We start from the raw sequence: 15,835 nt of genomic DNA, 5'->3' as shown, positions 1-15,835 counted from the left end.
TCCGGCTCCTTTCTGCACATTCCATGCTCTTGTTCCTAATAGCGCTGCTGGTAACTCTCTCCAGATCCTTTCTGCACATTCCATGCTCTTGTTTGTCCAATTTCTGGTGCTGCTGGTAACTCTCTCCAGCTCCTTTCTGCACATTCCATGCTCTTGTTTGTCCTATTTCTGGCACTGCTGGTAACTCTCTCAGCTCCTTTCTGCACATTCCATGCTCTTGTTTGTCCTATTTCCAATGGCGCTGCTGGTAACTCTCTCTGGCTCCTTTCTGCACGTTCCATGCTTTTGTTACTAATGGTGCTGCTGGTTACTCTCTCTGGCTCCTTTCTGCACATTCCATGCTCTTGTTCCTAATGGCGCTGTTGGTAACTCTCTCCGGCTCCTTTCTGCACATTCCATACTCTTGTTTGTCCTATTTCCAATGGTGCTGCTGGTAACTCTCTCCGGCTCCTTTCTGCACGTTCCATGCTCTTGTTACTAATGATGCTGCTGGTAACTCTCTCTGGCTCCTTTATGCACATTCCATGCTCTTGTTCCTAATGGCACTGCTGGTAATTCTCTCCAGCTCCTTTTTGCACATTCCATGCTCTTGTTCCTTGCTGGCAGCAACACTGCTCATTCCTGTTCATATAAAAGTTCCCTTTTGAAATTTTTGTTGCTGTTGTTGAACTTCTTTTGCCCTTTGTTGTGAAAACATTTCTTTTTCTGACCATAGCCTTGTTGATTCTGTCCCCATGACTGCTTTTTGGGCTCCCAAGCTTGTTGTTTGCCGACCACCTGCACCCAGCTCCTTGTTCCTGTTCCTCCTTCTTGGTAAATATCCACAAACTGAAAAACATGTTTGCTGGTTCTTTCCTGCAAACAATTCATAACTTCGCCTACTTTGCTTTCTGCTGGTAGAACTTCCTCTGTTCTAGTTCTTTTTGCTGCTCTGGTTTCAATAGCCTCATCAGCTTCTGAAATGTTAGCACAGTTACTTTTAATTACTGTTGAAGCATGCTGATTCATTTGTAGTTCATTTAGATAGTCCCCCTCATCTCTTATGAATTTCTTCAGTTTCCTTTTCTGTTGAATCTCATTCTCTTTGATTAATTTTGTTTGAATAGATTCCATTTTCGACTCAAAATTCACAGGTGACACCTTATTTTTCATGGAACCATAACTATTAAATATTTTGTCATTTAAAATGACCAGTTTATGCCTCACATCTTCAAGCAGCAACTGTACATACTGCAGACTGACGCTCTCTTTCAGTGCTTTCCATGCACTTAACAGATATTCAGAAACAAATTCGCCACCAGGCATATTACTATCCCTAAGTCCTCTCAGCACTCTTTTCACCTCCAAACAAGCTTCAAAAACAAGATATCCCACTGTAACCTCTTGATTTTTAGTAGCCAAGATTTATTTGAACTCACCACCTATCCGATGCCACAAGAATTTAAGGAATTATTTCACACTCTAGAAGACACCACGCATCAAGTGCAAGAAGTATTGCAAAGATGCAGTAATTACTTCAGTAGCCAATTATTATCGGAACAAAGGTTAGTTACCCATTCTCAACTACTGCCTTCTCTTCAAGCTTCGTCAGTACTGACACCTTCAGTGCCAGCACGTACAATACAAGCAACCTCAATTCTAGCTCCTTCAATTCAAACTCTCTCTGCACTGACTACACATTCACAAATAGAACCTCCTGTGCTACTAAATGTTAATGACCCTAACATTGTACCAGCACCAACTACCCTTTCACAAACAACTTCATTTGTGCTACCACCTGTTATTGAAGCAAATACAGAAAGATCAGCACTAAATGACAATAACCATGTCGTATCACTCATAACTAATGACTTACACAGTAATCCATTCATCACAGAGTCTCAACTGCAAGCTATTGACAACCTTAATGAATATGTTAAAAGAACAGCTAACATCAATGGAATTGATGCCTGCAAAAATAACATTTTTAAACTTGAAAGGTTGCTGACAACCTTTAAAAACATAGAGTACAATATTTTATTTCTAGACTCTTGTCTCTTTCATAACATCGTAGCACAAGGTCTACGCGTCTCAAATTCCTTAATAATGCATCCATCAATTCCTCTTTGAACAACTCACTAAAAAACTTATACAATGAGGCTGGTCTTCAAAGACTAAGAATCATCAATGCGGACAATAAAGAAAGACTTGCCAAACTCAAAGTACAAAATAACACACTTAATGAAGAGATTCTACAACATCCTGATTTTTACAGTTTTCAAAATTTTATGATGGCATTACCCTCATATCAACAGACTTGTAGCTACACTGGTACATAGAAAAAAACAGAAGTTAGAGAGAGATTTAACACAATATAGCAACCAAATGGCTTATCCTGTTAAACTAAAGAAACCATTTCAGCATACTTTTCAGAATTCCTTTCAGAAGACAGCACGCAGGGCTACTGGATTTTCTAATTCTTTCAAACATGACCGTAACAACAAAGCACCAACTGTCTCTAATGTTCATAATCATAACAGTTATAATGATCATAATGAATAACCAGCATTCTGCCAGTCATACTGAGAATGAAGCTGCTGCTGTACCACAGGAGAACCAAGATGACAATCAAACTGACTACCAAACCAATACACGACAACCTTTTTTGTTCACTACCAACAACAACAGTCCAGAAATATAGCTGGTACATCAAACAGAGGAATTACAGAGAGGGAGAGGGAGAAGTCGGGGCCAACGGAGATTTCTGTCTTCGGGCAGGAAAATAAAAACAAGGATCTACTTCCGCAAATTAATTTATTTGACATCAACGATACTGTCAAATGGATGAGCACAGCTGTTAACCTCACCAACAGTTTTCTATGGAGCATTTGAATGTTCTACAAAAAGGTTTCACTTTCATACCTTCACAACGTGCACATTTACCAGGTCTTCTTTTAGATCTACGTATGTACACCAGGAAGCTTAATCTAAGAACACTACACAATACTGATGCATCTAGTGAATATGATGACTCTGATACTGAACAAAATTCACATGGGACCTACATAAACACATTAAAACCTAAAGGTTTATATAACCCAGTACTCAATAATTCCCTACAAGCTTTCTTAAAAGTATGTGAAAGAGGTATTAGGAAACTCTGTACATCAGATTCATCTACTAAATGGTTTAACCTCACTAATTCAGTGAGAGCAGCCCTGCATGATCTTACTAAAGATAAATCTTTACGTATCATGAGAGCAGATAAAGGAACTGATATTGTCCTAATAGAACAATAATTATATATCTCTAAAATAGGCTCTACATTGACTAATAATGACTTTTTCAGAGAAGTACAGATTAAAGAAGTACATAAACAGTTTACTTTAATGCACAAAACACTTAAACAACTTGAATTGGATAATGCCATCTCACTGGAAGAATTTAACTTCATGTCTGTACCCTTCCCCAGTTTGGGTAAATTATTTGGGATACCCAAACTACACAACAATACACAGGACCCACCTTTTAGACATATAATTTCAAATAAAAGAACTAAAACAGAAAAAAAAAATCTCAATTCGTAGATTCTGTTCTTAATCCCATAGTAGAGTCCATCAGGTATTACTTAAAAAACTCTTGGGATTTTCTAAATGAACTGTTTTTATATAAATACGTTTTATCTGATTGTTTTTTTGGTAATGTTATACATTGAGGCATTATATACCAATATACCACATGCAGAAGGACTGGAATTACTTAAAATATTTCTCACTAAATAAATACCTTTTCCGCCACGCAAAGTTAATACTATTTGTACTTTAGTTAATATTGTCCTTACCAGCAACTTCCTCTTTTTCAATAACAAACTGTACAAACAAATAAAAGGAGTTGCAATGGGTTCAAAATTAGCACCAGCTTTTGCCAACCTCATTCTCAGTGTATGGGAATATGAAAATGTAACTTCTCTACCTGGATTTCAACACATGCTTATTTTACAAACTGTATATTGATGGCCTAGTATTTACCCATGAAAAACACCTTTTTTACATGGAGGGCTTTGCCCGCCCCACTCGCTGAAATTAAATATACTAACTACAGGTTGCAGAAACTTGAAAAAGGTCAAAACCCCTTGAATTATGTAATGTTAAATATAAAAAAGTTTGACTGTTACATTGTTTGACAAACTGCACCACTGACAAAAAATCACCATTGTTTCAGCATGCGATAAAATAAAGGCAGTGATAACCCAATATGAAGCACATATATACACATAACCAAACACTCACACATATATATATATATATATATATATATATATATATATATATATATATATATAAATACGACAAAACCGACTAATAGAAATTCAAAGAAACACTATTAAAATGCAGAAAAAACTTCAAAAACAAAATCATCCCCAAGAGGGGTGCTACAGGAAACAAACACTGGAGACAGGAGCTGATTGCTGAGTGCTTTCATTTGGTTTTATTACTACGAACTTCTTCAGAGCGATACATTAAATTAAAATACTTTACTTGTTTAAATAGTATTGAGAATGCACACAATTCAAATGAGGTGTAGAATACAGCATTTTGATCGGCTAACAGTGTAAATAGACTAAGTGGACCAATGCAAAAAAAGGACAATATAACCAATGGGGATGTGCAGAAAGACTGCTCGCAAGCTCTCAGATAGAGCAAAAGAGCACCTTGGGGCAGTCTGCAAGAAAGACCATCGCAATGCACTAGGCAGACACAGCTCCCTCTCCCCAACTTCAGCAAATTTAAGGTTTTGTATTCGAGCAAGTACAAGAATTCTACAGTGATTGTGAAACCTTACTCGAAGTAAAAGAATTAAAATGGCAACTCCTCCTCGATGCCGAAACGGCACCGGGACTTAATGAAAATATCAATGTGAAATGTGCACTAAAATGGTTACGCTGATAGTATTCCTAAACATGCCCATGCATACATTCTGCACATCCCCATTGGTTATATTGTTCTCTTTTTGCATTGGTCCACTTAGACAGTCTATTTACACTGTTAGCCTATCAAAACGCTGTATTCTACACCTCATTTGAATTTTGTGCATTCTCAATACTATTTAAACAAGTAAAGTATTTTAATTTAATGTATCGCTTTGAAAAAGTTCATAGTAATAAAACCGAACGAAAGCGCTCAGCAATCAGCTCCTGTCTCCAGTGTTTGTTTCCTGTAGCACCCCCCTTGGGGATGATTTTGTTTTTGAAGTTTTTTCTGTAGATATATAAATATATATATATATATATATATATATATATATATATATACATATATATATATATATATATATATATCTATATCTATATCTATATATATATCTATATATATATATATATATATATATATATATATATATATATATATATGGTTTACTATCAAAATGCTGACGTGCAATTGCACGGCTATGAAGTATTCGAACAACATATGTTCGAATACTTCATAGTTCGGCAGGTGATGTGAGTGAACGTTATTATTGCGAATGGACTGTGCATTCGCAATTATAACGTTCGCTCATGTAAGGGGATCGCAGTACAGTGCGGTTAGGGAAATACATCCCTTTCCTCACTGTAGAGCGATCTCGGAGTTGGATTATTAAGTTAGATGGGGGTGTGGGGGGCACAGCCCCTGAAGTGCAGGGGCTTGCCCTCTGCATAGATGTGAGTGTAGGCTAGTTAGGTAGGGAGTTAAGGGAAGGGTGGGAGTGCTGTTAATTGTCGAAAATGTCACGAGCGACATTTTCAACAATTCACAGCTGTTTTCGACATTAGGTGCATATGGAAATGTTCATTTCCGATGTTAAAATTCGAAGTTAGGTTCACTTTTTTTTTTATTTTCAAATTTTTGATAGTAAACCATATATATATATATATATATATATATGTGTGTGTGTGTGTGTGTGTACATATATAAGTATATATATATATATACATATATATATATATATATATATATATATATATATATATATATATATATATATATATATATATATATATATATATATATATATATATATACATATATAAAGATTTACTAGTATTAGTCAATCCACAGAAATGTCAATGTGGTTTACATCAATGAATTTACAGTGACATGCTACTGCACAAGTGTCAAGGCTAATCATTAGAACATGCAAACAACAGAAATGTGCTTTTGCAACCCTGTAAATTTCCTGCTAATTATATACATGAATTCTGTATATACATGAATACTGTATATATATATATATATATAAATATATATATATACATATATATATATATATATATATATATATATATATATATATATATATATATATATATATATATATATATATACATATATATATATATATATGCACACACACACACACATACACATACACACACACACACACACACATACACATGAATAACATTAATGTTTTAAACAAAATTAGCATCAAATTTTAAACTACAAATGCCAACAGCTCTTGAAAAAATTACATTTTTACCTTACTTCTTAATGTGCAGTGGGTTTTGTACTATTCAACTTTCAGGAAATGTAACCTTAATGAAACATAGGAGAACCATTGATTGCTAATCAAAGAACTACATGACTCACAACACAGGTAGTGGTAAGTGCCATGCACATACAAGAGGATTTAATTAGAAGCACCAAATGGGAAAATACAAGGTTAACCAAGTGCTTTGGCCACATGGCAAGGTGGTTACATCAGTGTGACAGCCATTGTCCAGCTAGCTAGGTATTGAAGTCTTGTAGTCAAGTATTACATGGGCATATTTGAGTGGTTTGTTTGTTTTTTACTGACTACATTGTACAAGCTATTATTTAACTGCTTAACATAAAACAAAAAACAAAAAATATATCCTTTGTGTCTCATCCAAGGTGGCACAAATTATCAGAACCCTAGTTATCAAAATGCAGATGATCAGGGTGCAGATCTAAGGTTATACAGCGCATCCCATTAGATCATATGGAACTTTGATTGTCTCTCTCATCATAGTCCATAATTTAGACTTCTCATGAATGAGCTAAACAACTGCCTCTATTATCATAACTATGAATGGTAAGGGTTAACAGGATGATGAGAGCTATGTTTGAGACTAGGAGTATGGTTCAGTGTCTTGTATGAATTCATCATAAGAACAAAACTCAAGATTTTATATAAAGATTGTTCAGTATATTGTTTAAAATAAGTCACACAAAGATACATGTCATTGAGGCTAAAGTTCAAATGCTTCTCCAAGTGAATCATCTCATGCATTGTTTTAGAAACAAAACCGTTATTTTTTTTATAACTTCAGGTTTGGAGACAATGCCTTTGCCATTGCAAACTTAATTCAATCAGTAACAAGAAGATTTTCATCTGAGTTTGACATGCAACAGGTATGTGTACTTTGTTATTGCTTCAGTATATTCTGCAGCTGTTATTGATAAGATGCATGTATGTAATAATGATGGGGTATAGCTGGAAAATGCTATTTTTATTTTATTGAACACATATATACTGTAAAGGATACTGGCTTGAGGTATTGGGAAGTGAAGCTTCTCCCAATGATGGGGGTTCACTGTATAGAAACATAGAATCATCATAGATTCATACAAAATAAAATGCATCTGGACCACGTGGCCATTTATGACTTGCAAGTACACACTTTAGACCTTACCTCTTTTTACAATGATCAATAGGGTAGTTATGCCGGAGATGAATTTTTGAATACCAGGTCAGTTGTCTAGTTTATTTTTAAAGGAAGATAGTGTGTCCCATTCCTTGATCTGGAGTGGAAATTTATTACAGAGAATGGGTAGTCATTTCACAATGAATCTATTTCTCTACTGTGATTTGCTTATTTGCTGAAGTAGGTTCAGATCTCTGGTCCAAGAGTTTGCTAGACAGTTTGATTTGTAGAGCTATATAAGAGATCTTGGACTGATAGATCCTTAATGGTCCAAAAACAAGGCATAGATTACCCCTAAGGAGTCCATAGGACTCTGAATAAAGGGACAGAGTGTCCGTTCTCTCTTGATACTTCAGGTCTTTTAGGGTCATGATCTTTGTGTTAGGAACCTCTGGGGCCTGTCCATCTGTTTGATATGTCCAGTAAGATACAACACAAAATAGGCATTGTAATCTATTATAAGCTTGATCAGTGCTAAATATAGAGGGTTATTGTAATCTATAATAAGCTTGATCAGTGCTAAATATAGAGGGTTATTGTAATCTATGATAAGCTTGATCAGTGCTGAATATAGAGGGTTATTGTAATCTATGATAAGTTTGATCCGTGCTGAATATAGAGGGTTATTGTAATCTATGATAAGCTTGATCAGTGCTGAATATAGAGGGTTATTGTAATCTATGATAAACTTGATTAGTGCTGAATATAGATGGTTATTGTAATCTATGATAAGCTTGATCAGTGCTGAATATAGAGGGTTATTGTAATCTATGATAAACGTGATTAGTGCTGAATATAGATGGTTATTGTAATCTATGATAAGCTTGATCAGTGCTGAATATAGAGGGTTATTGTAATCTATGATAAGCTTGATCAGTGCTGAATATAGGGGGTTATTGTAATCTATGATAAGCTTGATCAGTGCTGAATATAGAGGGTTATTGTAATCTATAATAAGCTTGATCAGTGCTGAATATAGAGGGTTATTGTAATCTATGATAAGCTTGATCAGTGCTGAATATAGAGGGTTATTGTAATATATGATAAGCTTGATCAATGCTGAATATAGAGGGTTATTGTAATCTATGATAAGCTTGATCAGTGCTGAATATAGAGGGTTATTGTAATCTATGATAAGCTTGATCAGTACTGAATATAAAGGGTTATTGTAATCTATAATAAGCTTGATCAGTGCTGAATATAGAGGGTTATTGTAATCTATGATAAGCTTGATCAGTGCTGAATATAGAGGGTTATTGTAATCTATGATAAGCTTGATCAGTGCTAAATATAGAGGGTTATTGTAATCTATGATAAGCTTGAGCAATGCAGAATACAGATAGCAGTATTTCCTAACCAATGTTACAACTTGATGATTAAAGGAGAGAAAATTATCTGCCCATAGTCAGAGGTCTCTCAACATATTTTTGGATTGGCACGTTTTCCATACTGTAAGCTGAGTGGAGGGATTGTTTTCCAAATGTGATAATATTTGACTTTTGGCATTCAGTTTTACTCTGTTTTCTGTGCACCAGCTATTTGCATGTATAATTTCAAGATGTAGTTTTTTGCATGTCAGAAGGGGATCTGAGGATCCAATTTACAACCATCTGCAAACTTCATTGACCAGAGATCCTCAATATTGATTTTGAGTTCAGAGAAGTAAATGCCAAATAGCAGAGGTCCTTATACAGATGCCTAAAGGACTTCATTTGTTATCATGCTTTCCAAGGACATGCCTGCCACTTTCACCATGTGCGTTCTGTACTTCAGCTAGCTTGCTATTGATCTAACTACATAGTGATCAATTTGGAACACATTTAGATTGTCAATTATGTTAGCATGTGATATGGTATCAAATTCCTTGGCAAGGTCAAGTTATGCTGTGTGGACAGCATGACCACTGCCCAGGGTTTGTGTTACTTTCTCAATGAAGTTTACTTGATTCATTAGACAGGAACTACCCTTAACAAAGCCAAACTGCTGGGAACCACATCTTAAAAATGATTTTTAATATCATAGTATATCAGGTCAGTTATGATCCATTCCATGGCCTTGCAAATGGGGCTAATTAGGCTAATAGATTTTTAGCTTCTGCAGTCTGTGTTGGGACCACCTTTGTGAAATGGCATCTCAACTGCTGTGTGCCAACCCGCAGTGACAAAGGTACTGGATAAACTCAGGGTGAATAGCTCTAAGAGTGAGCCCTCCAGTGAATATTTACTGCTATTCAGCAGTTGACCTGGAATGTTATCAAGTCCCATGGTAGATGTATTTTTGTTTAGAAAGTACCTTTAGCATGTGTTCTTTAGTGGCAATATAAGGGTCTGAGATAATTTAGGATATGTGGATTTGAACTGTGGTTTCTTGGAGGTGAAATTTGTACCGAATTTGTTTGCTAATATATATGTAATATCACCTGGATCAGAGAAGGTATTGTTATTTTGAATATATTTACAGCAATGATGGGTGTTTTTCTTAACTTTATAAGTAAATAAGGGTTTGTAATTATCCTTAGCTCTTGATGCTAGTCTACATTCATGGGATGCTTTTATTTTCCTAATGGTGTTTTAAAGTACTTTTGATAACTTTATTTATGTTGACCTTGATTTGTGGGTCTTTAGTTTTGCTCTAAGTTCTTCAAAGTTTTTTCTCTTTAATTGTACTGCTTATTTATGCATGTTGCCCTTACACTCTCCCATTTGTTTAGTTCTGATAGATCCTGACAGGTTAATACATTTACTAAGGTGAGTGTGGACATTATTTGCATAACAACTAGCTGTATCAACATTTTGGGGGATTCCATTTATAGTTGAATGTTGAGCAGTAATTATAAAATTGCAGGAGGTTAGCACATCTGAAGTCTCTGAATACTGTGATAAATGCATTTGATGGTTTGGGGGTTTTGAAGGAGTAGGGTAACAGTTTGTGGTCAGAATTGCCTACAGAAGGATATACCATATAGAAGCTATATTTGTGAGGACCAGGCCAAAATATTTTATCCTCTAATAGGTTCCTTGACTATTTGGCCCAGGGAATTCTCATTTATGAAAGCCAGGAATGTGGGAGTATAACCAGCATTTGCGGTATAGGTATCCCAGTATACTGACAGCTGTATATTTGAATTTCATCCAGTATATTTAGGAATCAAACATGGTATTGGGGAACATCAATAGGATCCTGTGACATATTATGATCAGAGATTTGGTTTTATTTATTGTGATTTCTATCTCAGTAAAGTTATTTTGTAGATCTCTAGAAATCCGCCTGGAGGTAATGTGTGTTTTACCAAATAATGACACCACATCACAGTTCCATTTGGGTGTAAAGGCATGGTAGGTACAAAGCCTATTTATAGAAAGTGAGAGAGAGAGAGAGAAAGAGATTTCTGCACTTCTAAACAAAGTTTCTTTAATAATATACACATGAATGCTTTAAATGTGGGAGGGCTTCAAGGCCAGGCAATTTGCTATTTAGACTCATAGAAATGAGCAGCTCCACCTTGATATTGTCTTATTTTCTGATATGAGAGATGTTTTATCTGGACTCTGACTAAAAGGAGTCTACTCAATACAAGTCTTTTTTACATTTGTGACTTACAAAGAGAGCCTGGAAATGTCTTTCTGCACATCTCTCAGGGTTTTGTGCACCAGGAATTAACACCCACATGGATCTCCAGTATGTTGTAGTTATTCTTGCTTGGCTTAAGGGTCTTGATAGCCCTTGAAATGTTAGAGATCTTGACTCCTAAAAGACAACTCACTGTCACCATATTTTTGTCCAACCTTCAGAGTATAGTCTGTGTATCTGACTATAGACACCAATCAACAGTACATTTTTATTAGTAGAGGATTTATGTGTACTGGGATTGGAGCAATTTTTTTCCTGGTAATTATCAGCTATAGATGTAATAGTAGGTGTTGTGCTGCTTGATTTCTGCTGAGTCTTAGACTTGTTTGATCTTTGGGGTTTAGGCTAGAATTCAAAAGAATATTACTGACTAGCTGAGCTAAGCATATGATACTTTTCCAGCTATTTGTGTGCCAGCATACTTGACCCCAGTATAAGAAAGAAAATGTTTGCTGTTTCCCTTGAGTGGTACATATTGCTGTTGCTATTTTCAAATAGTTGCCCATTCAGTTTCATGTTTTTTCCATTCTTCAGGCCAGTCCTACTGTAATCACTGTAGATGCACTAACATGTTTTCCTTCATGTATTTCACAGCTGCAACAGTTTAAAAAAGGCAATGAAGATACAGGTTTTGCTTCTGGGGCTCATGCTATAGAACAAGCCTTGGAAAGAACCAAAGCCAATGTCCAGTGGATGAAAAAAAACAGGGATGATGTCCTCAACTGGTTTTTACATGCCTCCTAGAAGCAACTCAGTTTTATAAAGGCCTATGCAATATGAACATGACAATTACTCATCTAGGTCCCATCCCTTAGTCGTATTCAATAAATTATAAAGTAGTGCCCTCATTAGTATTAATATATGGTGCATGTTAAATACTGGACATTTTATAGTTGTACTAAAGGTATATATTTCTTTGTAACTGAGGTGATTGTTGTTTAACCACTGTGAAAATAAAGGATTAGCCAATAGAAATGCAGCTTTAGTTCCTATTTCAGATATATTTTAGCGCATCTTAAATCACAATTGCTTTGAAATGTAATTAAAATTATGTAGTCCTGATTTAATATTTTTGGTAAGCTAATGTATAATGTTGTCCTTATTTCAATCATTTAGAAATAATCTTCAGAACAATAATCTACCTCCTTGGTTTCATGTGCTTGATTTGGCAGAATTAGTGTTAGTGAATACTGATTCAAAAACAGAAATGTATTAATACTTGGAGAATGAAAATGCAGTGTCTCTCTTCTAAGATTATAGTACTTATCTTTCATCCTCTGCAGCTGACAATCAGTAGTCTTGTACCTCCTTTCCTTTTTCACTGGTTCTACCAGATCATCCATACCTTCCTCTGAGCTCAATACAACCCTAGTCCAGGGCCAGACAGGAGATGAAGGACACTGGTGCAGTCTCATGCTGCATGCTGGGGAGAGTGCCCTATCTCCTGTTCCCTTGTGGCTACCTTGGCAGCTCCACTATCACTGCCCTCGGGAGTTGCATGCAGGCTTCAAAGCCTATAAAACCTCCTGACTGAGAGTCACACTTTTAATGAAGCAGCACACAGTTGTTCATGCCCATACACCACATATTGCAGCAAGTCTTTTAGCACATCAGCCACACACACACTCCATCCTCTCTCTATGGCCCATCCAGCAACCATGCTGCTAATCAAACACGGGCCATCTGGTATGCAGTAAGGGTTCTGTCCTTCTGTGCCATGGACCCACTCATGCAATTAGTACTTTTTGACACACATTGCTGTGGGAAGGGATTTCATCCTCCCCACTATGCAATGACCTCATTGTAAGAATTAGTAAAGCATCTTCTTTACTAAGGTGGGAGGCACTACATTCATTACCAGAGATCATTCTCTTGTTTGCCAGTACCTGATTGTTAACTCATTTGGTGCCAGCAAATAAGGCATCAACAACATATATTCTTCATGTTTAGTTTCAAAATTTGCTGTAATTCTTAACTTTTTGTCTAATATCAGGGCTATTTCAAAACAGTTACTCAGATCAAATTAGTCTTAAATGTTTTTTTAAAGCGCAGACACAAACAGTCGACATTTTAAGGTAGCGAGTTTACAATTACAGTATATTTTGGATTTTAATTACCATTACCTACATGTACAGCTTTCCACCCAGTGGACTAAAACTGGCATTAGGTGATTTGTTCACTTTAACTAATGTTGATATGATACCCCAATCAAGTGAAGAAAATGGGAAAAGGAGATTTATGATGACACCAACAACACTACTTCAGGCTTCTGCTTCTGAAAATAAAAATCCGCCTTCCCTTGAAGAGTATGCTTTGATTTAATGTTTTAATGGAAAGTCTGCCAAGAAATTGAAAGCACCAGATGGTGTCATTTTTGACCAGATTTGCTTATTTGATGTTGTTCATATCATTAAAAGGAAAATAAAATAACTGAAAGACCAAAGTGTATAATGTTGTTAACTTTTCATTTTTTTCTGATCCCTTTTGTTTTACAGTTTGGTTCAAGTTTACCAAAATGTATATTGCGCATAAACTACCACATTAATGAATATTGGGTTAGGGGGTGGCAGGTTGTGATATTGGCATAATGTTTAAGATGCTTACCTTCCAAACAAAAGGTGAAAGGTTTGATTCACAACTGGGATAACTGACTAGGCTTAAATGGCTTAAACATATATATATATATATATATATATATATATATATATATATATATATATATATATATATATATATATATATATATTTAGCACACAAGCCAAATAGCTTAAGCAACCATGTCTAGAATCTTCCTTTACACTATTCAGCAAACAGACATGTCATCAGATGTGTATGCTTCTGGAGCATGTTTAGTAAGCATTGACAGGGAAATTGTTAGGTCAGGTCGTCAGCATTTAGTCACAATTTTTTTTAGAATATCATTTGTCTTTACAGGATATTAAGAACCAGATTATAAAACTAAACAAAAAAATTATTTTAAAAGGGTGCACTTATCAGAAAAAATTGTTTACCACATGTTCATTCAAGGGTCATACATATGCTACAGCCAAACATTCATAATGAATGAGAGTAATTAGGCAACTAAGTCTCTTCTGAGATCGTCAACATTTGAGTTACAAAGGAGTGAACACACTCAAATGCAAACAGCATTCAGAGTAAAAATCTAATGAAAGGCATTTTGAAGGGAAAGTGACCCCCCATGCATGCTTCACACCCCTACTACTACATACAATTACTGTGCATTTCACAGAATGCCATTTTAACTGAATCACAAATGACTGAAAAGAAACTACTGAAACTTCATTTTACTGAAAGCATGTTTTATTGAATCACATAATTCATGGTGTTGTTGTAATGGTTAAGGGGTTTACCTCACAGACACAAGGTATAGGACGTTATTCTCACCATTGAAAGGGAAACTGAATAGGCCAACTATGGCCTGCAAGGGCAGTTAGTTTAATACTTAACTATGAACTGTAGTAAGCTATAGACAATCTCCACTAGTGGCTAGTGGCAACAAGAACATATCGGGGGTTTTAACTACAAGCAGTTTAGGATTATACAAATTTCAAGCACATGAGTCTAAAAGATCGCTTATTTCTTGCCGATACTTATATCTAGAATATTGTGTTCATCAGCACTGATCCTCTGTATGTGGCATTTTCTATTTTCTCCCTGGTTATGCTGTTATAGAGTTAGTATATATTCTTAAGGGGGAATGAAGGTGCCAGTGTGTGTATGTGGGGGGCTTCGACCCAGCAAAATAAGTTTGAAGGTTTATTTGCTGTATATGAAATTTTCTATTAAATATGATTCAATGAAATGCATTTTCAAGGAAAAAAAGTGTTTACATGATTTGTGATTCCATGAACAGGGTATTCAGTAAAAAGACATATACTAATAAATATAGGATTACTTAAACTAATCAAAACACCAAAACATCAATGTGCCAGATGTTGACTGTAAACTGTTGAAAACTGGAATATCAATATGCTACTACTCACAGGCTGAGAAGCAACCTCAACATATGCAAAATTTAACAACAGAAAGTAACCAGCACACACACACACACACACACACACACACACACACACACACACACACAGGCACGCACGCACACACACACACACACACACACACACACACACACACACACACACACACACACACACACACACACACACAGACACAAACACACACACGCAGACACGTACACCTGGCTTGACAAGTGCTTTGTACCAGTCAGATGAACTAACTCCCTTCAGCTCTTCAAGTAAAGAAGAAAAAAAAATGTCCATGATCAGGCATCTGGACAGGAACCAATCAGGTCTCTGTGCTCTACAGCCGACCCTCCTTCCTCTCATTTTTGTAAAAAAAAATCTTTTCTTTTGCACTATAGCAAACCAATAGCTGCAAATGTAGCAAGCAGCTGAGCAGATGCTATAGTTTACAGCACACACATAACACTACAGCACTCAGAAATTAAATTAAAAAAGCTGCTGTTTTATATTTATATAT

General features: G+C 35.7%; 1 protein-coding gene across 3 annotated transcripts in view; it reads left to right on the top strand.

Moving 5' to 3' along the window:
- LOC122807226 (aminopeptidase Ey-like) overlaps positions 1–13,589 on the top strand; it is a 1,536,433-nt gene extending 1,522,844 nt beyond the window's left edge. For all 3 annotated transcript variants that reach the window (XM_044078305.1, XM_044078303.1, XM_044078304.1), the window contains exons 20-21: positions 7,313–7,394; positions 11,912–13,589. In XM_044078305.1, coding sequence (XP_043934240.1) covers positions 7,313–7,394; positions 11,912–12,061 — 232 coding nt within the window. In that variant the 3' untranslated portion in view covers positions 12,062–13,589. The remainder of the gene's footprint in view (positions 1–7,312; positions 7,395–11,911) is intronic.
- Positions 13,590–15,835: the final 2,246 nt, after the last annotated feature.

Source organism: Protopterus annectens, chromosome 7.part0 (assembly GCF_019279795.1).
Source record: "Protopterus annectens isolate FY-2018-M chromosome 7.part0, PAN1.0, whole genome shotgun sequence".
In the NCBI taxonomy this organism is placed as follows: Eukaryota; Metazoa; Chordata; order Ceratodontiformes; family Protopteridae; genus Protopterus; species Protopterus annectens.
Note: the sequence above shows the minus strand (reverse complement) of the source record. Positions and strands in the feature narration are given on the sequence as shown.